The 23,827-nt window shown below is 42.8% G+C and overlaps 1 protein-coding gene across 1 annotated transcript in view; it reads right to left on the bottom strand.

The window, feature by feature from the left end:
- ELMO1 (engulfment and cell motility 1) overlaps positions 1–23,827 on the bottom strand; it is a 484,527-nt gene that overhangs the window by 3,514 nt on the left and 457,186 nt on the right. The window contains exons 19-21 of the mRNA XM_077775357.1: positions 20,781–20,888; positions 12,559–12,641; positions 2,185–2,262 (exon numbers count right to left, since the gene is read on the bottom strand). Coding sequence (XP_077631483.1) covers positions 2,185–2,262; positions 12,559–12,641; positions 20,781–20,888 — 269 coding nt within the window. The remainder of the gene's footprint in view (positions 1–2,184; positions 2,263–12,558; positions 12,642–20,780; positions 20,889–23,827) is intronic.

Raw genomic sequence — 23,827 nt, 5'->3', positions numbered from 1 at the left:
GAGACAAGTGGAGGAATCTGAAAACCGACTACAGATGGTAGCATCAAAATGTTAAAAAAAAGGGGCGCCTGGGTGGCTTAGTTGGTTAAGCGTCCGACTTTCACTTAGGTCACGATCTCGCGGTTCGTGGGTTCGAGCCCCGCGTGGGCTCTGTGCTGGCTGCCAGCTCGGAGCCTGGAGCCTGTTTCAGTCTGTGACTCCCTCTCTCTCTGACCCTCCCCTGCTCACACTGTCTCTCTCTCTCTCTCCTAGAAATAAATAAAACATTTAAAAAAATTAAAAAAAAATGTTAAAAAAAATCAGGTGTAAGGATGGTATTGTCATTAGGTTTCCAAGTAGGTGCTATTTTTAGAGCTGCACACAGGAATATTTGCAAATACACAATGTAATTGGACTTGCCTTGATAGGAATCTGGAGGGGGCAACTGGGTGTGGATGGGGGTATAGGCGAAATCAAATTGGCCCTGAGTTGATTGACTCCTGATACTTGGTGATGGGCACAGACAGGAAGATGAGTTCGGGTCCTGTTCTCTGCCTTCATAGCTACACGGTGCAGGGGCCAGAGATACCGGGTTTCTGGAGCAAGGCCCCCATGGTTTATATTCCAGCTCTGTTCTGTACTACTTGTTTGACTTTGGACAAGTTTCTTAACCTCTTTGTGATTCATTTCCCTCCTTTATCAAATGGGCATAGTCATGGTTTGTTTCTTTCAGAGGTATGTGAAGATTAGGTGAGGGGAAGTACTCGGGATGCTGAATGGTGCTTGGCACAGAGCAACCCAGGCTGGTTGTAATTACTATCATGTTTACTAATGCGGAGGTATTTGATTTTGGGAGGCCACTCTCCTTATTTGATAAATGAAGATGCCTGTAATAGAACATTCTATTTTATCGACCAAGTTAGCAAATAAAATGAGGTAATACATATGAAAGATACCTGAAGACATTAAAAGTGTTCACAAGTGTATGGTGTTTTTCTCCTCACTATGTCAATAAAAAGTGGCAGTTACAAATAAAAAAAAAATTGGCAGTCCAGAACATTTATCCTTATCTGGAATTAATGCAAACTGGAGAAAACAGCCTTGCATTGCTTTAAATAACATCCACAGTTCTACATTTTAAAGGGGGTTTTCTCTACTACTACGTATAAGCAGTATACGTCTTAAATATGGTGGCCTGTATATAACCGCAATTTTGTTGAAGAAGAGAAATGGTAGGATACAGTATCTATTTTCAGAAAGATGAAGACAAAGTCATACCCTTTTGCAAACTAAATGTCAAGTAACACAGAATTACATTTAAGCACCATTCTAAATGCAGGATTTGCATCTAATCTCTCCTCTCTCTTTGGGATGTACAATTTTATGCAAAAGCTTTAAACCAGTGAAAACCAGATACTGAATAACTTCTAAATGAGCAGAATCTCCTAGGGGAAATGGGAAACAAAAGTCAGATTCTACTAAAATGTTCCCTTCCTTTCTAAAAGCTGTTTATGCAACTGCATGTAAAACAAAAATTTGAATGGTATCATCTAAAAATAAGAATTTCAAACATAATATTGGGCTCTGGTTTACAAAAGAACAAGTTAAATCAACCATAGCTGTTATTTCACCTTACAAATACATTTTCCTAGATCTATGCTAAATATTTTAAATATAGCTGACAGCGTGCTTCAAGAAGAGAAACAAATTATACATATAACAAGATGTCAAAAAGGAATAAAATCATCTCAAAAATAAAATTCCAACAGCAGAGACAGCCCTAAACGTCTTAAAATAACTTAAAGAAACATGGTAGAAAACCTACTTCATCAAATGTTTTAAAGAAGAGAGACACATTTATCTTGGGAAGACCCTGACTAAATTAAATACTCAATGAAAACCAAAGCTTGACCGGGGCTGAGTCTTCTTCCAAATTGATGTCCTTGCTGAGCCTGAAGCATTTGTACTGTCTTTCTCCTTACCAGGAACTATTGGTCAAGCTAGTAAGAGGTTGGATTGGTTACGATGAGCAGTTTTTAAAGAAGTCTCCATTCTATTCCAGATCAACAAGATGTTCCTTTGTTCCTGATTTTTCTTAGGCAGGCATTTTTTAAAATGCAATTTCTTTCCAGTATTTCTTTCTTGCTTGCTCTTCTGGAGAAAATGTGACATTCTCTCACAAATGAACCCCACTGAGACCCTTACCTCGTGCTTGTCAGGAGCTATGAAGTTCAGCTGGCAGTTTGAGTCATACAAGATCGAGAAAGCAAGTTCAAGCACCTCCTGCAAGGGATGAGAGGAAACACCACATTAAGGAAAATGGGCACATTCGTCCCACAGTTACAAATGGTTGCGGATTGAACATGGAGTAAACCCAGACAAGAGGGGCTTGTCAGTGAAGCTGATGGCAGAAGAAGCATCTTTTTTTTCAAGGTTAACAACACTTTGCTTCTACTCAGGGGAAGTGTGCTTGAACCATCTCATTTAATTCTCAAGACAGTCCTCGCACAAGTGTGATCATTTTTCTTTCGGGGAAGGAGCTTGGAGAAGTTAGATGACTGTCCCAAGCCATGCAACTACAAAGCCATGTGACTCTTCTTTCTTCAGCATCTCCCTTCCAGCTCCAGGGAGACCTTGAGAAACAGTAAATTCTTCCCCAATCAGCAGATTAAGGGGAGGCTTAATCTGCTCTATCTTTGATTACCCCCATCCATGTGGGTCTGAACTTCCTAAAACATGAAAGTTACATGGGAGCCAATGAGGCTTGTGGGTGAACTCATTATCTTTAGGTCCTTTGATCTTTGAACTACTGTAGAGCAAAGGCTACACAAAACTTAAATTTTATCCAAAGAGGCTGCAGAGTACAGAGGAGAAGCAAGGGTCCAATGTCAGAATACCTGGGTTCATTCATTGGTGAGTGCCTGTTGAGTGCCAGCTATAAGTCAGCGCCAAGGACTAAGCAACATGGCCATTCATTGTAGCTATATGACCTTGGCTGAGACACTCAGTGTCATGTTTAATATGTATGTATGTCTCAAATTATATGTGCTGCACCGTATTGGGTACAATGATTATTCTATTGGTTTGAGCAGTCAGCAGATACAACCTTTAGAAGATGAGAGCCATGGCACATCTCGACACTCTACCAGCTCCTAATCTGGAGGGGAAGGGCCAAGTGTATCCACATTGGTGCTCGACATTGTTATAACACACAGATATTGCATAATTTCTTAGGAGGGCCGATCTTTTCACATCGTTCTCTGCCTAACATCTGTCAGAGGATTTGCCTTTGCCTAGTCACACACAACGAGAATGCCCCAGAAAGAAATGGACCTCATATGTCTAGATGAGGTCAATGCCACCAGATTTCAGAATTTCAAATGGGTTAAAGAGTTCTTGCCAAGTGAACTCTGAAGGCCTAACGTTAACTGGATGCCTTCCCTGACAAAGGCAACCATCCGGCTATTTGGGCTCTCATGAGGTTCGTTTGTCTCACCTCCAGCTGTTCCCTCATGAAGGGGGAGCAGCTCTTGTTCTGAGCACCGATCTACCAGTATCTCACACTCTTTCAGCCTCCTCACCCTGCCCGAAGTAGGAGCAAGCATAGGAAGGGATGCCAAGTCAAGAATGGGAACTATTCTGTAAAACCACCCTGTCCCCATTTTCCTTTGTTCTTCCTCAGGCCTCCATTCAGATCTGCCCAGTGATGATCAATAATCTTAAAAAAAAAAAGAAAGCTCACTAAAACAAACAAAAAAAATTTTCCACTAAGTTTGGCATCCTCTCTTGGGTCTTTCAGTTTGCTATGAGCCCTACTAGTAATATTGTAAATTGGTGTTATCTTAAAAAAAAAAAGTCAGGCAATCTATATCAAGAACCAGGGATCTCATTCCTGGGACTATTCCTAAAAAACTCAAAACCAAGCAAAGCTGTATACATTATTACCTATAAGAATATACTTTGAGAAGCAAATAAACATCCTCCCCACTTTGGGTAAACCAGTAAAGAAATCACAAATGAGCAGAGAAGTACATTCAGCCAGCCATTCAGTATGATGATTATGAAGAACTGATCTGATGTGACAAAAAGCAAGAGGAATGAATGTTATTTACATACCGATCACAATAATGAATAATGTCTACCGGTGGCCAGAGACTGGAGGCGAATCATATGAAATGAAAATCATTATGTTAGGTGCTGGGATTACTTTTTCTTTCAAAAAAACTCAAAACTTTTTTTCTCAACAAAATATAAGCTCAGATCTCATAAGTTCATAAAAAAATTGTTCTTAGATTAGGAACATTGATATAAATGATTTCGTACTAATCTGAGTGTCATTCATTAGGAAAACACTCTGGAAAAAGGTGAAATTCACAAACGGATTTCTGGGCTGATGCTGGACAACTGGTCCTCTGCTTAGGGCAGTCACGTGAATCATCCCCTTGCTAATGACAGCTAGTGTGAACACCACCAGAGCCCAGATGCAGCCGCTTGACTAGGTGCTAAAGTCACTTGAGGCCAGAGTGTCAGTGTGGTTGTCTTTGTGACACTATCTCTTCTGCAGAGGCACAGAGAACGAAGAGGAAGGAGGGGGCCTGCAAACTTTGGGCTCTGCCCTCCTAAGGCATAAACCAGTGAGGACGTGAGTGAATGAATGGAGCTGTCATGATCTAGATTCCTGATAAACACAGGCAGGAAATGGGAAATTCGTGAGGATGTCAATCCNAGGGCGGCGGGGGGGGGGGGGAGGAGAGGAATTAATTCTCTGAACCACATGACTGCATTAAAGGCTGCTATTGCTTATAATGAGTTTTATTGACGTCTCTGGCTTGTTGTCATTGAGTCATTGGTGGAGGTCAGCCTTCAGCACTTCAAGCACAGAGGCTACAGAGCTGGGAGTGACGACACCTCTTGGACTAACACTCCCGAAGCTGCCACCTGTCCAAACTGTCTGTGAGGGAGAGAGGTGCCAGGAGGTGGTGGAGTAGCGGTCCTGGATCGGGGGAGTGTCCCCCTCAGGGGTTTCATCACACTCCACAGCACTGACATCTGATGTTCTGGGGCTTTGCTATTCACAACCTAAGGTCTTTTATTCCCTCTGGATTTAATTCAGGGAAAAATTATGTTTAGGAGCTCCTTATTTTCATCCTCTCTTTCATTAATTCATGTCTCTCGGCATGTGAAGGAAGGCCTGGGATGGGAGAATTCTGGGGATGTGGGAGGAAGGAGAAACTGAAGATACCCCCAACCCATGTCCTGGGGTCTCTGACCCCATCCTCAACTCTTGGGGCCTGAGACCAGTGACAAGGCATGCTGGGTCATGGGAGGGTCAGAGAAATTCTGGGCGTGGATGGTACCTTGTATTGGGGATTGCCATGTTCCAGGGGTCAAATGATGGACTGGCTGAACACAAGAGTAGAGTTTTATACAACATATTTTCAGTATACAGTGTTGGCTGCCATTCCTTTTATTGTTTTGGGGTGATGTGCCTCATTCGGCCATTTTCCCCAGCATTCACTTGATCTATGTTGGTTCTCCACCATGTATCCAGATCGTCCTGAGGGCAAAGCATTTTGATTAAAGACATAGGCTATAACTTGGCATGTGTGTGTGCGCTAAAAATGGCCATAGGCATAGCAGTAGATTTCAAAGCTATAACACACTGTTGCTCATCTATATATCTATCAGTCTGAGTTTCTATTTTAGAAGGCAAAAATTACTCATTCATGTAGTACATAATAATAGAGGATACTGCCTTCTTCAGGCAGCTGTAACTTTCTGGCCCCAATCTATCTCGGCATTATCAGCCAATAGTTCTCCAACTCATTTTCACCTCTCTGTCTCTATCAATCCTATACTCTAAAATCAACATTTCTCAATCCGAGGATATTCTTTCATATATTGGAAAGCCCCTGTGCCTTTACACACACTCTCTCCTCCTCCTAGAAAGTCTTCCTCTTGTTTCTCCCCCTGAACAATTCCTTTTAAAAACTCAGCTCAGATACCATTTCCTGCGGGAGCCTTTTTCAAATCTCCCCTGCTCTCCCTATATTTAAAGGTTCTGGGGCATAGACAATATAGGATTATAATTGCATGTTGGCACATAAATTTTATATCTACTAGACACCCAAGGCCAGGGGCTGGTTGTGTTTATCTTTTATTCCTAGCTCCTGGCACTGGCATGGTACAAGGAAGATACTCAATGTCATATGAGTATAAATTATGAATGACATAAATCTCAGTAAAGGGCTTTTGGGTTAATACCAGGGTTTTCAAGCTGATGCTAGAACATCAGCTTCTAATATAATCTGCTTCTTACTTCAGGTTCATGAATCACATTGGAAAAATAAAAGCTGGATTCTAGGACGTGGTGAGATGGAAGCTTCTGCTATGTCAAGGATAGTCCTATCCATATCAGTGAAATCTGGTCAGATCTTCCTTCTAGTGATTATGTTCACTACTTAGGCTCAGAGCTCATCTTATCTGGTACCCAATGCTGACTGAGTGAATGACTAGGAACAAATGCCTGTGCCTTCAGGAAAACGATTGATTCCTTTCCCTTTTCCATTCTCAGGATCTTAGACAGTGCCTGTCATTTCAGATGTTGAATGAGTGAGAAGTCCTGTCAGTTACCAATAGATTGCTATTAACCAAGTGTCTCCCTTATGGGTCCTAATGTCTCCGTTTGCCTTGCTGAGCAATTAAGCTAACCAAAAGTCCCATGGCATGAAATGTCAGAACCTACCCTCTAGTTGGAAAAACTGAGGAGCCAGCAATATACATTGGTTACTTCCCCTACCATGCACTGACAGACCTCTTATGGACACATTTTGGTCAGCTTTCCTGAGAGATCTCCCCTTTTCTACCAGAAGTTCCAGAGATGGGGAGTAACAGCTCTGTGGAGTACCAGGAGAAGGGGTATGGGTGCGTGGGATTGAGGAAGGAAATTCTTAGAACCCATGGCTTTCCTCTTTGCCTTTGATGTTTTACCTGATGAACCGGGCATATGAACACTATAGATGTTACAAGACAAACAATTTTCATGTGTATGCAATGAAACAGCCAGGCTGGCAGACATACTGCCTGTCGCAGCCCTCATGGTAGCCTGGAATGGCTGGTGGGGACCAGAACATCTAGACCTGTGAATAGCAGGAAATAGCCTCCACTGGCTAGCTTATCTATGTGTTTATAGCACTGGGCCCCATTTATCCATCCATCCATCCATCCATCCATCCATCCATCCATCCATTCATCCATCCATCTCCTCTAAGAGGAGAGGAGTCTGACACAGGAAGGCCACATCCGCCCACACATATCATATGCTCAAATGAGATAATCATCCCCACACCTGTTTTGACATTGGTAACTTGTGTCTTCTCTTCTTTTTTCTTGGTTAGTTAGGCTGGAAGTTTATAAATTTTATTAATCTCTTCTAAAAACCAAGTCTTGCCTTTCTTGATTTTCTCTACTGTTTTCCTGTTTTTTGTTTCATTGATTTCTACCCTGATATTAATTATTTCTTTTCCTCTGTTTGTTTTAGGCTTAAATGGATTTTCTCCAGTTTCCTAAGGTAGAAACTTTATTGATTTTAAATCTTAACTTCTTTTCTAATATATATGCATTTAATGTTATAAGGTTCCCTCTAAGCACTGCTTTTGCTGCATCCCACACATTTTGATAAGTTATATTTTCATTCTATTCAGTTTATTTTGTAATTTCCCTTGAGATTTATTTGAACTATGCATTACTTAGAAGTGTGTTCTTAAATTTCCAAATATTTGGGGAGATTTCACAGCTATCTTTCTGTTACTGATTTCTAGCTTAATTCCACTCTGGCCTGAGAACATATTCTGTATAACTGCTATTCTTTTAAATTTGTTTAGGATATCTTTCATGGACCAGAATGTGGTCTATCTTGGTGAAATGTCTCTTGTGAGTTAGAGACGAATGTGTATTCTGCTGTTGTCAGATGGATTTTCTACTAATGTTAATTAGATCAAGTTGACTGATAGTGCTCTTCTGGTCATCAATATCTTTCCTGATTTTCTGTCTGCTTCACCTATCAGTTAGTGATAGAGGGGTGTTGAAATCCCCATATAATCATGGATTTGTGAATTTCTCCTTTCAGTTCCTTGTCTTTGGTTTTTGAAGTTGGTATATGCTATGCCTAATGGTTTTTGTTTTTGTTTTTGAGTATTTATCCTGCTTAGTGTCCTCTAAACTTCCTGGATTTGTGGTGTTGTGTCTGTCATTAATTTTGGATTGCTTTAGACATTCTTGCTTAAATATTTCTTTTGCTCCATTCTTTTCCTTCTGGTATTCTAATTATACATATGTTATACCTTTTCCAATTGTCTCTCAGTTCTTTGGGCTTTTAATGTTTTCATTTTTTTTTTCCTCTTTATGTTTCAGGTTAGAAGTTTCTGTTGACTCATCTTTAAGCCACTAATCATTTCCTTGGCAACGTCAAGTCTATTGATAAACCCATTAGAAGCATTCATCACTTCCATTACAGTGTTTTTATTGATAGCCTTTCCTTTTGATTCATTTCTAGAGTTTCCATCTCTTTGCTTAAATTACCTATCTGTTTTTTTTCAGGTTGTCTCCTTTTTCCATTAGAGCCTATGGCACTTGTAACCTAGTTATTTTAAAAGTTTTTAATGTTTATTTATTTTTGAGAGAAGGAGACACAGAGCATGAGTGGGGNCATGCTCAGGCTCTGAGCTGTCAGCACAGAGCCCAACATGGGGCTCAAACTCATGAACTGTGAGATCATGACCTGAGCTGAAGTTGGCTGCTTAACCAACTAAGCCACCCAGGTGCCCCCAACCTAGTTATTTTCAAATTCTTTCTGATACTTCCAGCATCTGTGTTGTAATGGAGTCGGGTTCTGATGATTGCTTTGTTTCTTCAGGCTGGTTTGTTTGTTTTGTTTTCTTTTGTTTTTTTTTTGGTGGTGTGCCTGTAGGTTTTTGGTGAGATCTGGGCATGTTGTGTCAGGCAATAGGAAGTGAGATACACAGACCTTTAGAGTGATGATTTATGCTAATCTGGCAAGGAATTGGGATATGTTTAACGCTTGCTATAGCTCTAAGTGCCAGAGCCTTCAAATTCCTCTAGTGCTCCTGTTTTTGTCTTCTCTGCTGACTTGGGCTTCCCTAAGTACTCGTCTTCAGAGAGAGTTTATGTCTTGCAGATCTTTTCAGCCCTGATCCAACATTATTATCTTGGAGTCTTATTAGTGTGGTGGTAGGATAGGTGAGGGACGGTGTTCTATAATTTCCCACTTAAGTCTTCATCTTTTAGAGGCTCTATATCTTGTGGCTGTCACTTTCTCAAGTGGCATAGCCTTCCCTTTCCCCTCATACCCCTCCCCTTTTTCTTGGCAGCAGAGTTTTCTATCAGTTTCCTTGAGGCTGTGATGCTGTTGACTATGTGTCCCCTACCCCCAACTTTACAGTTGAGGCAGAAAGCCTAAAATGGGGGGAAATGGGAGAAACTGTCTTCCGCTAGATAGGAAAAAGGTTTGGAGGACAAGACTTTGTTATGAAGAAACATCTGGCATATTTCATGATGACTCTTCCCTTTCCCCTACTAGAGACACGAGGGGTCGTCCTTCTCAGTCTTCTCTGTGAGAATCTCTAGTGTTCCTGGAGGTAAAGTATGACCCCAGAAGACTAAAATCCTAAGTTCCTCCCTCTCACACTAGTTCACACTCAGCTTACAGCAATTAATCAGAAGTGTTGCTTAACTGATCCTACAATTTATAGCACCAGTGGATTCTGCTCCAGGTGAGCAGATCAGGCTGTGACTCTCTGGATATACCGGACTCCCCAGATTTCAGAAGGTGGTTTGCTCTGCAACCTCAGTTCTCTGGTAGGTCCAAGAAAATAATGGATTTGCACTTGATTCAATTTCTTCTTACTATAAGGATAGGAGTGAAAATTCCCAAGCACTTTACATGTTGAGACTGAAACCAGTCTCTCCACACATATTTTATAGAATTGTCTCTAGTCCATGAGTCCTGGCAATCTGTTTTGCTACCAACTACACCCCTCCTGGTCTTCTCTCTCTCTTTTTTTTTTTTAACGTTTTATTTATTTCTAGGAGAGAGAGAGAGAGACAGCGTGAACAGGGGAGGGTCAGAGAGAGAGGGAGTCACAGACTGAAACAGGCTCCAGGCTCTGAGCTGGCAGTTAGCACAGAGCCCAACGCGGGGCTCAAACCCACGAACCGCGAGATCATGACCTAAGTGAAAGTCGGATGCTTAACCGACTAAGCCACCCAGGCGCCCTCCTCCTGGTCTTCTCTGGGTTATAAACTCTTGTTGCTGTCAGTTTCCCCACACTGTTTCCTGCTCAGCTCCACGTGTTACATAACCACGGGACTGAGCAGAGCCAGTGCTCCTTGAGACTGTGTTCTGCATATCAGGTGGTAGAGGAGGCAGACCAGGAAGGCTGGTATAGTTAACTTACTGGTATAGTTAAGGATGTTCCTCTGAAATCTGATGAGAGATACAGTCCCTGTTTCCCCATATCATGAAGAGGAGAGAAATGCGGTATAACGGGTGGCCCACAGACTCTTAGGCATATGCCCGTGTGTCAATATGCTTGTCAGTCACGTGAACTGCAAGATGGTGCTGTGACAGGCTTGACAAAGAAGGGATTCACAGAGTTGACGTGAGTAATACTTATGTAACTTGAGAAACAACGATCTTGCCATCGTCCTTCTTTGCTGTATCTTCTCCCCTTTGTCTTCCTATATAGTACTTTCACAGTACTTTGGTTCTTCCTTAACCATAGATAGGGTCATGCTCTGCAGACCTGGGTTCCCCTTTATCTTACAACATTTGAAATTACAAAGCAGAGATTATTCACTTTAACCCTGATTGAGAAGGAGATGTATATAAGCTTTGTACTCCTCTTAGATACTGACATGGACAATAAAGGAGACACCTATTAATTGGTGTGGTATTTTTGGTACCAAGGTGGCTGGAGTACCCGGATCAATCTGAATAATTTTGTTCATGGATGGGTACTATGTACCACAAGATGATGAGAGGGAGAAACAAATAACTGGCTCCCTGATGGCCCTTCCAAGGGCAAATACTCCCAAACCGGGGGCAAAGGAAATTCTTTGATCTTTTAAGATAATGCCTCCTCCCCACGCCCTCTTGTATAGAACATGGGATCTTATGACAAACAGTTGGTTGGTAAACTAGGAGGGGAGGGTGGAAAATACTGTGACGTGAGGGGATTTAAGCAGTATTCACCTCTGGGAAATTTTCTCCTTTAGGATGGGTTTGAATTATTTCACAGTACTTTCCATAACAGTGAAGGCTATCAGGCCCTTAAGTTTTCTAAAACATTTCGAATTGTCTGGTCTCAGCCTCTCCCAGGCTTCATAGAGACTCCAAACAGGATACTAAGAAGGTAAGGATGGAAGGAGAAAAGGAAAGAGACTGGGGGGTGGGGGTGGGGGAGTCAGGGAAGGGAGAACATAAGCATAAATGAGAAGTTAGGAGAGGCCCTGAGATTGGATGGGGATGAGTGGAGAAAGCCTGAGAGAGGGCTGGGTGACAACAGTAAGGAGACAATTCCTAGGGTTGGAATGGAACAGGAAGTGAGAGAATGGAAGAGGTGGTGGGGATTCGAAGTGATGAGATCCCTCAAAAAATTAAAAATAGAACTACCCTATGACCCAGCAATTGCAGTACTAGGTATTTATTCAAAGGATACAGGACTGTTGATTCGAAGGGGCATATGCACCTCAATGTTTATAGCAGTACTATCAACAATAGCCAAATTATGGAAAGAGCCAAATATCCATTAACTGATGAATAGATTAAAAAAATCCATTAACTGATCAACGGATACAACACACACACACACACACACACACACACACACACACACACACCACACAATGGTATGTTACTCGGTGATGAAAAAGAATGAAATCTTGCCATCTGCAACAACATGGATGGAAGTAGAGTGTATTATGCTAAGTGAAATAAGTCAGTCCGAGAAAGACAAATATCAAATGATTTCACTTATATGTGAAATTTAAGAAACAAAACAGATGAACACAGGGGAAGGGAAGCAAAAATAAGATAAAAACAGAGAGGGAGGCAAATCGTAAGAGACTCTTAAATACAGAGAACAAACTGGGAATTTCTGGAGAGGTGGTGGGTGGGGGTATGGGACGAGTGGGTGATGGGCATTCGGAGGGCACTTGTTGGGATGAGCACTGAGTGTTGTATGTGAGTGATGAATCACCAAATTCTATTCCTGCAATCATTATTACACCATATGTTAACTAACTTGGATTCAAATAATAATAAAAAAGAGAACATGAGGAAAGAAAGAAAGTGATCAATGAAAGTATAAGGCTAAGAGATGTAAAAGCATTAGGAAAGGAAAAAAGAAGGCTGAATATGTGATGTGCAATAGCACACGCATGTGCACACAAACATGCACATATGCACACACGCGTTGCTACTAAGGCAGGGCTGGGCCCACCGCAGTCGCTGACTGCACTGTGGAGACAGAACTATTTGCAATAATTTGGGAATCATACCTTGTTTTGTTTAAGGGCACCTTTCTCTTTCATATGAGGACAGTCCTTCCCCGTCACCACCGCTTTGATATCTGCCACTGGCACTGCAATTCATAAGAGAAAATGAAAGTAACTACACCATGTGAAAGCTGAGATGTCAATAAATAGGCAGGAGCAAGCTGTGAGTCGGCGAGCACAGTTGTCATTCCAAGAAACCACTGCAGAAAGAGGAAAAAAAAAAAGAGGTAAAAAGAGAAAGAGAAGTCAGGCAGGGTCCCAGGGCCAGAAACTAAAACAGATTCTTATTTTCTGCTGAAAAGGATCCCTGGGGAGGAAAAGTCTATGTTCACAAGAAGAATTTGTAAAACAAATACCTACGAAGAGCTATCATAGTCGTGTTAAAGGGATGGTACTAGAATCGGCAGTAATAGTAATAATAACACCGATGGTACTAATACTGATATTAGGGAAGACCCCTATTGCTAGGCACAATGCCAAGTGCTTTGCTTCTCAGAAGCTATTAGCTTCTGAGTTTTGGATAATGAGAAGCAACCTTACCACAAAAAATTGATCTGAATCTGAAGAGTCTCTCTCCAAATCCTCGTTCTCTACCACCTCATTAATTCTCACAACTCTGGGAGACAGGTTTTTTTTTTTAATCCGTTTTACAGACAAAAGAAGTAAACTCTCAGTTAAATAAAGGGAACATTCCTTTCTGATGGGGAAATGGTAGCTGGTATTTATCTTGGAGATCCTGAGAATAATGCGGTTAGATAAAATGATGTTATCTCATGTCTTACTCTGGACTTGGAGGAAGATAAAAGGCCGGTTTGGTTTGCGCATTTCAACTTTTGTCAAGATCATCTGAGGAGGGAAGGCAGGAGGATGGTTTGGAGCCGTACTTTAGAAAGCTGAAGTCACCTGTCCCTCTCCAATCCCTAATCACTGAGTCCCACAAGGGACTGTGAATCTAGGGGACCACTTAGGATCTGCAGAGACTTCAAGTAATCAATGACTTAGACTCCCTTAGTGGAGAAGATGATGAGAAATTTTGTAATTAAAGCTCACATACTTTTACTGGGGAATTGGGTTGTAGGGGAGAGATTTAGACAAAGATGAAATTACGAAATATATAGAATATCAAAATGATACAACAGGAAGGCCTTTTAAAAAGCTCACATTTTTGAGATACCCTGAAATTGCTAAGACTTTGCTCAAACCTGTTGATACTCCCAAGAGCTTTCTTTAGCCCTAGAGAAAAGTGGGGTTGTGATCAACTCTTCCAGGCATCTGTGCACATACTTCCTGCTATCTGTCCCACTGTGTTTGCTCCTTCGTCTCCAGTCCTGATTCTAGATCCTTTCGGCAGACATTACTTGTGCTGAGCAATATCAGGCTTTCCTCCCTTTCTGGACATATATATGGAAGATTACACTTCCCAGCAGCCTTTGCTGTTAGGTGGGGCCATATGATTAGGTCTGGCCAGTGAAATGTGAGAGGTAATGGCATGCAAGTCTCTTCTAGACAGAGGCAGTAAAAAGTCACTGTCCACCAGCATCTCTTTAGAAACTGAACAAGCCACATCTTCCATCCAGATGGCGCAGCTATGGGAGGGCAAAGCAGTCACTGGCCTGTGACCCTGAGTGACTGTGCGGGGTAGCCCTTTCACACCCCATGTCAGTTATGTAACATAGGTGAGAAATACACTTGTAGCATCATAAGCCATTGTGATCTGAGGGTCATTTGTTCTTCAGGATAATGCAGAATACAGCCTATCTTGACTGGCAGAATCCTTTACCTTGGATGCTTTTCCTGCCTCTGGTTTGGCCCCTTTGAATTGGCATCTTCCAATGGTCTTTTCAATGGTCTCTATAATTCCTGGACCTATTTTTGACCACAACCACTGCCTTCAGCTCCTCTGAAATCCATTTTTTATAGCCGGTAATCAGCCCTGTTCCCCTGTGGTCAATCTGGTTGCCTAACCACTACCCCAGGAGGGGACATGTGGGCACTTTGGGAAGTTGGGTTGACTCTGCGTTTACTTTTTCAGTTGAAAATACACCACTGAAGTGAATTTGTGAAAGAGTTAACATCCTAAGTCAAAAGGCTGGAGTTTGAGTCACAAGTACTTTGCAGAAAGTCTTTATTGTGTAATATATAACATGGTCAACGAACTAGAAAGAGTTTCTATAATCTATAAATACTAAGTTACCCTTTGGCTTTGAAAAGCCATCATATGGAACGGGACAAGAGGAGCACAAAGGTCTGCAGCGGGAGATGTCTTCAGAATCTCTAATGAGGAGGCTTCAGGGGAGAAAAGGCACTTTTCCACTGTGCTTGTGGCAGTACATATTCTGTTTTTCATATGCATTGTCCCCTGTCAAGGAGACAAGCTGCTATATTACTCACAGGATTATGGCTAAGAGGAAACACAAAATTCTAAAAATACAGCATGGCTTTTAAAGGTTGCTCTTTGCATAGTCTGTCTCTAGATGCACTGGAAGATTAGGCATCAGAAGGGCTAGAATGCCGTCCTTTCTATTCCCATCAGCAGCATCAGACTCATGTCTCTTGAATCTATGCTCTTAGGAGGCAGGAGAGGGCTCCTGATTACTTGAAAGTCAGGCTAGTGTTTCCATTAGGCATTTTTATGTGGGAGCAGCATAAAGAAATGGTGCCCAGAGATATGAGAATCAAAAGGTCCCTGCAGGCACCTAACAGTCCGCTCTAAATATTTGGAGGCATGGCCTCATTTCTTTGAATCCTTTTCTCAGTGTGAGTTGGATTGAGACCATCTCATTCAATACTACCATTTTACAAATGGGAAGACTGAGGCTTCAAGAGATTAAATAAATTATACAATGTCACATAGGTAGTGGAGGACAGGGTTGGGACCGTTTTTTCTTCTAGTCTACCCTGCCTTGCTTGGTCATGACTTCTCCCGATGTTTGGAAGCTGTCAGCACCCTCAAATCAGGCTGAACACAGCCCCAGATGTGGTTATTGCTTCAGACATTCCAGAATACTCCTGAATTGCTAATATCTGTGGAACTGTAATTATGATTCCAAACAAAAATACAATTGAAAAAGTAAGCATGGCCACCAACATAGTTTTAGCTTTCACCACTGGGAGCCACACTGAGGCAAAAACCACCTCTGGAAGTAGCCAGTAAGCCATGAGCCTTGCTGCAGACCGAACTCCACAGAAGCAGAGGAGGGGCAAGCTGGTCCTATCCTTGTACAGTTCAGTGAAGAATCTGACCTCTAACCTGGCAGCACAGAGTGGTGGGAAGGGCTGTGCCCTTGATACCAGACTGGCTTTGAATTCTAGATCCACCTACTGGCTGTACCACTTTGGGCTTAAGTTCTTGGAGCCCGACCTTCCTCATCTGCAATGTGGAAACTATGGCATTGTCTACGTCACAAAGTTGCTCCAAGAATGAAGTCCTAATGCCGGAGCCAGGATCATTGTTGGCTTCTAATTGAGGCAGTACAGGGAAGTGGGGAAAGGCTGGAATTGGATGGTTGCAATCAGATCTCTGTTCTGTTTCCTGGCCATGTTTTCTGAACCTTCATTTCCTTATCTGTAAAACAAGGCATCAATGATGCCTACCTCTCCAGGTTGGTGAGAGGGTAACTTATGTAGAGCTCTTAACATGGTGCCTGACCTATAGTAAGCACTCAATAAATGTTGTTTGCAATTATTCTCATTATCAATAATCAAAGTTAATTGTCTCTATAGATCAAGGGACCTGAATTATTCACCGTGCTTCAGTGACCAAAATTGGCCACTCTGCTTTGCTGTCTCAGCTGCCCCTCTCATCCTCTGTAATAGGCTTAATCGCCTTGTGCGAGGGGGTGAGCCTTCTCCTCCCTGGCCCCTTTGATGTGGGAGTGAGGCGCTCTGGCCTAGATTCTTTCAAAGGGAGGCACTGAGGGGCCTGAGGCACGGCTGGAAAGCAATGGACTCTAGTGTCTAGTGGAGGTGATACAAGCTTGTAAAGGTGGTGGGAGAGATGTAGGGCCATATCTCCTGCCAAACAAAAGTAATATGAGAAGAGATTTCCTAATCCTTCAGGGATGGAGGCAGCCAAGGGGAAGCCCTCAGTCTCACTCGTACTCTCTATGTTAAGAAGATTCAATTACACTATTTGACTCATCAATATCTCAATATTCAGCACTGATTAACTCAAGGGGCGGAAGACAATTTCCCCCTTGGTCTCAAGAGAGGGCAATCGTACATGACAAGAGCAAGGCACTTGATGTCAATTAAAGGAACATTTCATTTTTCTAGTGGAATGAGGTTTATGACTTCTAAGGGCTCTAAAGACGATGGGCAGAATGCAGAATTGGAGTTATATGCAAACCAGGTGCCAGGCCCAAGGCAGCAGACTTTAGTTTCCTAAGCTGGGGCCTTCACATCTCAAGCACATACTAGGCTCATTTTACTTATTTGTGTGAATACACCGCCTACCTGGCTCACATGAGCATACAGATATAATCTCACCAACGCACACACACACACGTGCGTGCCCCTACGTGCATACACCTACGAGTACGCATTCCTGGTTTATTTTGCAATGGATAAACTGTTAATGGAGAAGCTCTTTTGAGCTCTGAAGTACTGTATTTCAAAGGCTGCCAAGGGAAGGGAAGGGACAACTAGAGTTTTGGAGCCATTGTCAGAATGGACGACTGTAACCCTTTCCCAGAACCAGTGGCACTCTGTGGCCACTGCCAAAAGCCGTTTAGAGATTTGCAGCTCTGGCCTTGCTCCTCTGGGAGCACCCCAGCGAGCTGGTTCTCTCTGGCATTGGCACTCCTGGTTTATAGCTGGTTACTTTTACCCTGGGCTCTTGGGGGTGCAGGCCTTGGTAGAGCTGGGGGGAGGGGCATCAGCTTGCAGGCAAGCCCAGGAACTGCCCCTACAAGGTTCGGGAGCTGTCCACCCCTTGACCTTCTCTAGGAGCAGGGCTACCACTTTCCTGAGCAACAGAAACAGCTAGAATGGGCGTGCTGCACATAAAAGCTGCAAACAATGTCAATCAAATGCCTATATGTGGGTTGAGAAGTAGATTATATCCCTATAACTAGGGGAATAAATAATATATCCAGTGAGTGGGAGAGCCGATTCATTGGCCCATGTGGGAAAACAATGAATCAAGCTGTGTGTTCGAGTGTGTGAGTGTGTTCGAGTATGGGGTGTGTGTGTGTGTGTGTTTTGCCTAGACCACTTTCCCTATTTCATGGTCAGGTGAAGAATGAGACTATGGGAGAATATGTATAGAACTGGTTGCAGGGTGCCTGGGTGGCTCAGTTGGTCAAGCATCCCAACTCTTGATTTCAGCTCAGGTCAGGATCTCACAGTTTGTGAGTTCAAGCCCCATGTTGGGCTCTGTGCTGACAGTGTGGAGCCTACTTGGGATTCTCTGTCTCCTTTTCTCTCTTTGTCCCTCCCTAACTCTCTCTCTCTCTCCCCTCGTTTCAAAAATAAATACATACACATAAAAACCCCCCAAAAACTTCTGTTTGCTTTAGGCAATAGTCACTGCTAAGTCTTCATTTTACCACTGTAGCAGTGATTCCAAATTGCTGGCCTCTGGGGGTGCCTGGGTGGCTCAGTTGGTTAAGTGGCCAACTTCGGCTCAGGTCATGATCTCGCGATTTGTGAGTTCGAGCCCCACGTTGGGCTCTATGCTGACAGCTCAGAGCCTGGAGCTTGCTTTGGATTCTATGTCTCCCTCTCTCTCTGCCCTACCCTGTTCACGCTCTGTCTCTCTGTCTCTCAAAAATAAATAAACGCTAAAAAAAAAAACCAAAAAAACCACAAATTGCTGGCCTCTGAACAGTTCCAAGTTCATGAACAAAGTTTCACCAGGAAGTTTTCACCAGTTAATAGCAAAGAGAGGAAAATGAAGACCCAGCTGCAAGTTTTTAATAAAGCTGATTTAATTTAGGAGAAGAAACTGTCTTATATTCCAAGATTAGGTCTTTCAGGTCTTTCTTATTGTTTTTCATGATCAAGAGCCACCCCCCCTCTTTAATGAGAGGAATGTGATATTAAATTTTAGTTAGATCTTATTTCTTACCACCTTTTTCTTTTTGCCAGAAGTAAAAGTTTGCAACCCACAATCAAATCACTTTTTTTGGTTCCTTTAAAATATTTACCTCCTGGTGAAGCCAAATTCGGGAAATCATCACAGAGTATCAGGCAGTATTTAGCTCATAGTTCTCATCCTGAGTGTAGCTCATAGTTCTCATTCTGCCAGGAGAGTCTGTTTTAGACAGAGGTTGCAGGTCCCTGTCCTCAGAGTTTCTGATTCAGTAAGACTGGGAATGAGGCTGGAGAATCTGCATTTCTGGTAAGTTTTCCGGAGATGCTGCTCACAGGGTAGGACTGAACCCTGAGAACCACGGGTCTAGCTTGTCCATGGTGGGACGGGGAAGGCTTTCTGAGACCTGAAGGGAGGGTCCTCATTACAGGCAGAGGCCTGGATGCTGCCAATGCAGAGACACTGTCCCAGACTCTATAGTTTTAGTCTTCAGATTTCTTCCACGTTCCACTAAGGGGCCCAATATTATGGGTCAGGGAAGGGGTGCTCCTATGAAAGCAAACTAGCTTGTTTTCTGAGCTAAATGATTCTACAAAATCTAGACTGTTCCATTTTTAAGCTGGAGTAAGAGAGAACATTCTGGTTGTGTCCCTTATATGTCAGTGTAGATTCTGAATGTTTCAGGAATTTCCTGCTTGTGGTTACATTTTGCCATTGGTGGCCATGGCTTGCAAGGAAGGTAGTCCAGAGCTGACGTCCATGGGCCCTGGGGTGAGGAGAAGGAAGGCCTTGGGGCTTGGGACGAAGGATTTGGTCCGGGACACACTAAGATGACTTGTGCAGGGTCAGTGTGACTTTTGAAGGCTACTTAAAAGCGTTTCTTATTTGTTTCCTCACTCTTTCCCCACTCTTTGACTTCTCTAACTGAGATACCCTCTGAGGTTATGTTCATTTTATCTCATTTTTCTTCCAAATGAATGCATCAGTCTTGAGTATTTTAATGTTTCTTCAATACTTGGTTTAATTTGCACACTTAATACCGTATAAGAACCTGGAACCTACGTGCCTGGGTGGCTTAGTCGGTTGAGCGTCCGACTTTCACTTAGGTCATGATCTCATGGTTCGTGGGTTCGAGCCCCGCGTCGGGCTCTGTGCTGACTGCCAGCTCAGAGCCTGGAGCCTATTTCAGAGTCTGTGTCTCCCTCTCTCTCTGACCCTCCCCTGCTCACGCTCTCTCTCTCTCTCTCTCTCTCTCCTAGAAATAAATAAAAATATTAAAAAAAAAAAAAGAACCTGGAACCTAGTTTGGTGTGGGGCTAAAAAAATCTAGCAAATTACTGGCTCTTCAAACACATACATGTTAAAATAAACATTGTACAGAAAAAGCAAATAAGTACAAATAATATATATTTCAGGGAAGAGTTTGCTGATGACAGAATGTAACTGATCATAAATGTTCTAAGCATCAGGGGCGCCTGAGTGGCTCAGTTGGTTAAGTGACCAACTCTTGGTTTCTGCTCGGGTCATGATCTCATTGCTTGTGGGTTCGAGCCCTGCATTGGGCTCCATGCTGTAAACTGCTTGGGATTCTCTCTCTCTCTCTCTTTCTCTCTCTCTCTCTGCCCCTTCCTGACACACACATATGTGTGCCCTCTTTTCCCCCTCTCAAAATAAATAATTAAACATTAAAAAATACAACTAACTGTTCTAAATGTCTGAGTTACTTCTCTGAAGTAAGTTAACCGTCCAGGGGACGGCCATTAGCTCTGCACTACGATCATAGGATACCTAAACTATAATGAATGCATGTGATAGGGAGCAAGTACGTGATTCATGTGAAATTATTTCGGTTCATCAGAACAAGGCAATCGACAGAGTCAGGTTTCCATTGTCATTACTTCTTGAAACAACATCTAGGGAAGCAGTGTGAAAGTGGACACCTGAAGCCCGGCTTTCCATCTTTCAGGAAGGATCCGTGAGCATTCCTTCTGCGCCCTCCCCTGTTCTGTTGCAAAGCCCCAGTCCAGCAGGGTCTCGTGGGTGACAAGAATGCTCAGGCCAGGAATTACAACAAGATGAGGCACGTCCAGGGCATTTATGTGGGGGTGGTAGTTTTCCTGCATTAATGTGACCAGGAAACGAAACAAACAACCCAAACTCAGTCCTCCTCCTACACAGGAGGGCCACTTACATTTGTCCTGCAAGGAATCGTGGGGCACTTCTCCCTGAGGACTTTCTTCCAGGTCTCCATAATGCAGGACCTTGTGGTTGGGTGAAAGCCGACAGTACCAAAACTTGTCTGAGGGGAAAAAAAAACAAACAAACCACAAATTTATAAGGTAAGTGATTCTGATTTCTAAAAGTTGTAGACATCCCGGGGTGCCTGGGTGGCTCAGTGAGTTAAGCGTCTAACTTCAGCTCAGGTCATGATCTCGTGCTCAGTGAGTTTGAGCCGAGCATCGGGCTCTGTGCTGACAGCTCAGAGCCTGGAGCCTGCTTCAGATTCTGTGCCTCCTCTCTCTCTCTGCCTCCCCCACTCCAGCTCTGTCTCTGTGTCTTTCTCTTTCTAAAATAAATAAACATTAAATTTTAAGTCTTCAGGAAGGAAGGAATTCTAGAGCCCTGGCAATAGGCCTTTCGATTTCGATATTTAGTTAGCACTGTCCTGACTAGAATACACTGGGTAACCATTGGGGAGGTTATTAAAACCCATCAGGCATAACGGCAGCAGGTTTTCTGAGGTGGCGGCTTCCAGAGGGTCATTTCATCAGTATCTATAATGACTCTGGGAATCCTTCCTTACCCTCTTAGCCCCGGCAACAGTGGGGACTGCTTCCACTCTCCTCTCTGAGATTTTAAAACTGTTGAGGCGGTTTATGTGTGCCACATCTTAGCTGCTATACCAAACCCCCACCCCTGGAGCTAATACACGCAAATCAATCAACAAATGAATTTTTAGGATGTCAGTGAAACACATAAGGGGTGGAATTTATGAGGAAATAATCTAAATAATTCAGGGGTTTATCCAAAGAATGAGGATATTCACAATCATCTCCTCTCTAATTCCTAGAGTTTAGTTCTCTAAATAGACATGACTAGAAGGGGATTAAGAGGTACAGTCCTCCATTTACAAAATGAGTATGGCACAGGGAAAATAATCAGTAGTACTGTAACAGCTCTGTATGGTGACAGATGTTACTACACTTACTGTGGTGACCATTCTGTAAGATATGAAGTATTGAATCACTATACTGTACACCTGAAACTAAACAAATAAAAAAAAATTAAGATGAAAATAAAGAACTAGGCATGACCAGGGCCTTAGGATCATTCTTACAAATAACTCCCTCAACTTAACCTCCTCTGCATTCCAATGTAATAAAAATGTCTGAATAAGCCTGAGAGGTAGGAAGGAAGCAAAAAACACATTTTATAGATAAGAAATTTAAATTGTGACAGCAATCTTTGGGAAGCTCTCAAGTAAGGCTGTGCTTAGACACCTCTTCCTCCAGGAAGCCCTCTTTGATTACTACTGCTGAAGGGACTCTCCCCATCCTCTTAGGTGTGCCAATGCCTTCTTTGATTATTAGTGCTCTCATGTTAAGCATCTTGGCATTTCCCCTTCTATGCCACAACACCTAGGTAACTTGCCTTAGCAGGTGCACTGTGAACAATGACTGATGGAAGAAGAGGACTAAGGACCCTCATGAGCCTGGGCAGTGTGGAGAAGCCAGAGCTCTCTGATGACAGCAACTGTCTTCATAACTGCATGGTCCCAATCCCTTGGCACAGTGCCTGGCACATGGGGATTGCATAGTAGGTGTTGGCTAAATAGATAAATGAGGACCCGAGGGGACTTGGTCAAAATGCTTAAGGCACAAAGCATCTATGACCTTGAAAGCATCTATGACCTGTAAGCTACTTGCAAAGATGCAGTTGGCAACATGGTGGCCTTGGTCAAGTCACCTCATTACTGTGTCTACAAACATGTATTGTTTTGAAACTACTCTGACTGGAAAGCTCTCACATAACATTTTAAAGAAAGTGTTTTTCTATCTAAAATTGCCTTCATGGCAAAACTTATGTTTTAACTATGACTCTTTTAATAGAAAAGAAAGATTTAAAAATGGAACTAAAAGCCGCACAATGAACAAAGAAAATGCCCCAACTTGATTCACAAAAGCAAAACACCTCTGTGATTCCTATCTTCCTCACCTATAAATAGTGTTTGAGAATTCTTGAATGTACTCATTATGTGGCAATCCATATACTTAAAACATATGAACTCTGCTGGAAAAATCTGGGAGGAAAGGAAAAGTTATTTGCTGGCTAGGAAAACATCTGGCATTACTCAACCTTCAAAATTATATCCATACACAACACAGGTCATTTTCCTGGGAGGGTATTTTAAAGGCAGAGAATAAAGTTATTCCCTGAGTGATTTACAGTCATTTCAATTAGGCAAACGTGTAATCATTAGGAAGAGAACACATTTGGGAGTCGGATGTGTAATTCACAATAGGAATTGTGAATTCCAAGGGAGCAGGCAATGCTTTGGCCGTGAGTATCAACAGTGCCCCCAGTGGTGGGGGCCCTGAATGACAGGCTGTGGTGGTTCTTCCTCCTCAAAGGGAGCATGCCCTCCTCAAAGGGAGCATGCCCTCCTCAAAGGGAGCATGCCCTCCTCAAAGGGAGCATGCCCTCGGCGCCAGCTGGAGAGATTTACTATGAGCTTCCTTCCTGTGATACCTTGGTGGTGGGATTTTTAGCTAAGTGAGCAACTGAAGGGTGACAGAAAGCCAGCAAGGAGTCAGTGAGCTGTGCACTGGGACATACTGGTCTTATTTAGAGTAAGGCCCCAACTTTTCTTTCCAGGGGTCCCTGGCTTCTTAAGCTGGGTAAGCTCTTAGGGTATTGGTAGCAACCTAAAGCCCAAGGGCCAATATGAGGCAATCAAAGATCAAAGATCATTCATTCTCAATATACTGGTGAGAGTTAAAAAAAAAAATTAAGTGGTACAATCAGACATACTGTGAAGTAAAATGCACAACTTGTATTCATTTGTAAGACTTCAAAAGTTTTTGCTGCGTATACTTCCAAGGGAAGTTTACTTATCCAGTGAATATTTGCAGAGTGCGTACAATGCACACAGCACTCTATTGGGTGCAGCAAAAAAACCTGTTAGGGTGAAAGGCAGACATGAGAGACAAATCCAGGAAGCTCAAGGACAAGGGGCTC

This window comes from Crocuta crocuta, unplaced genomic scaffold (assembly GCF_008692635.1).
Source record: "Crocuta crocuta isolate KB4526 unplaced genomic scaffold, BGI_CrCroc_1.0 scaffold197, whole genome shotgun sequence".
NCBI lineage: Eukaryota > Metazoa > Chordata > Mammalia > Carnivora > Hyaenidae > Crocuta > Crocuta crocuta.
The sequence above is the reverse complement of the archived record's forward strand: the minus strand, read 5'-3'. Positions and strand labels throughout refer to the sequence as shown.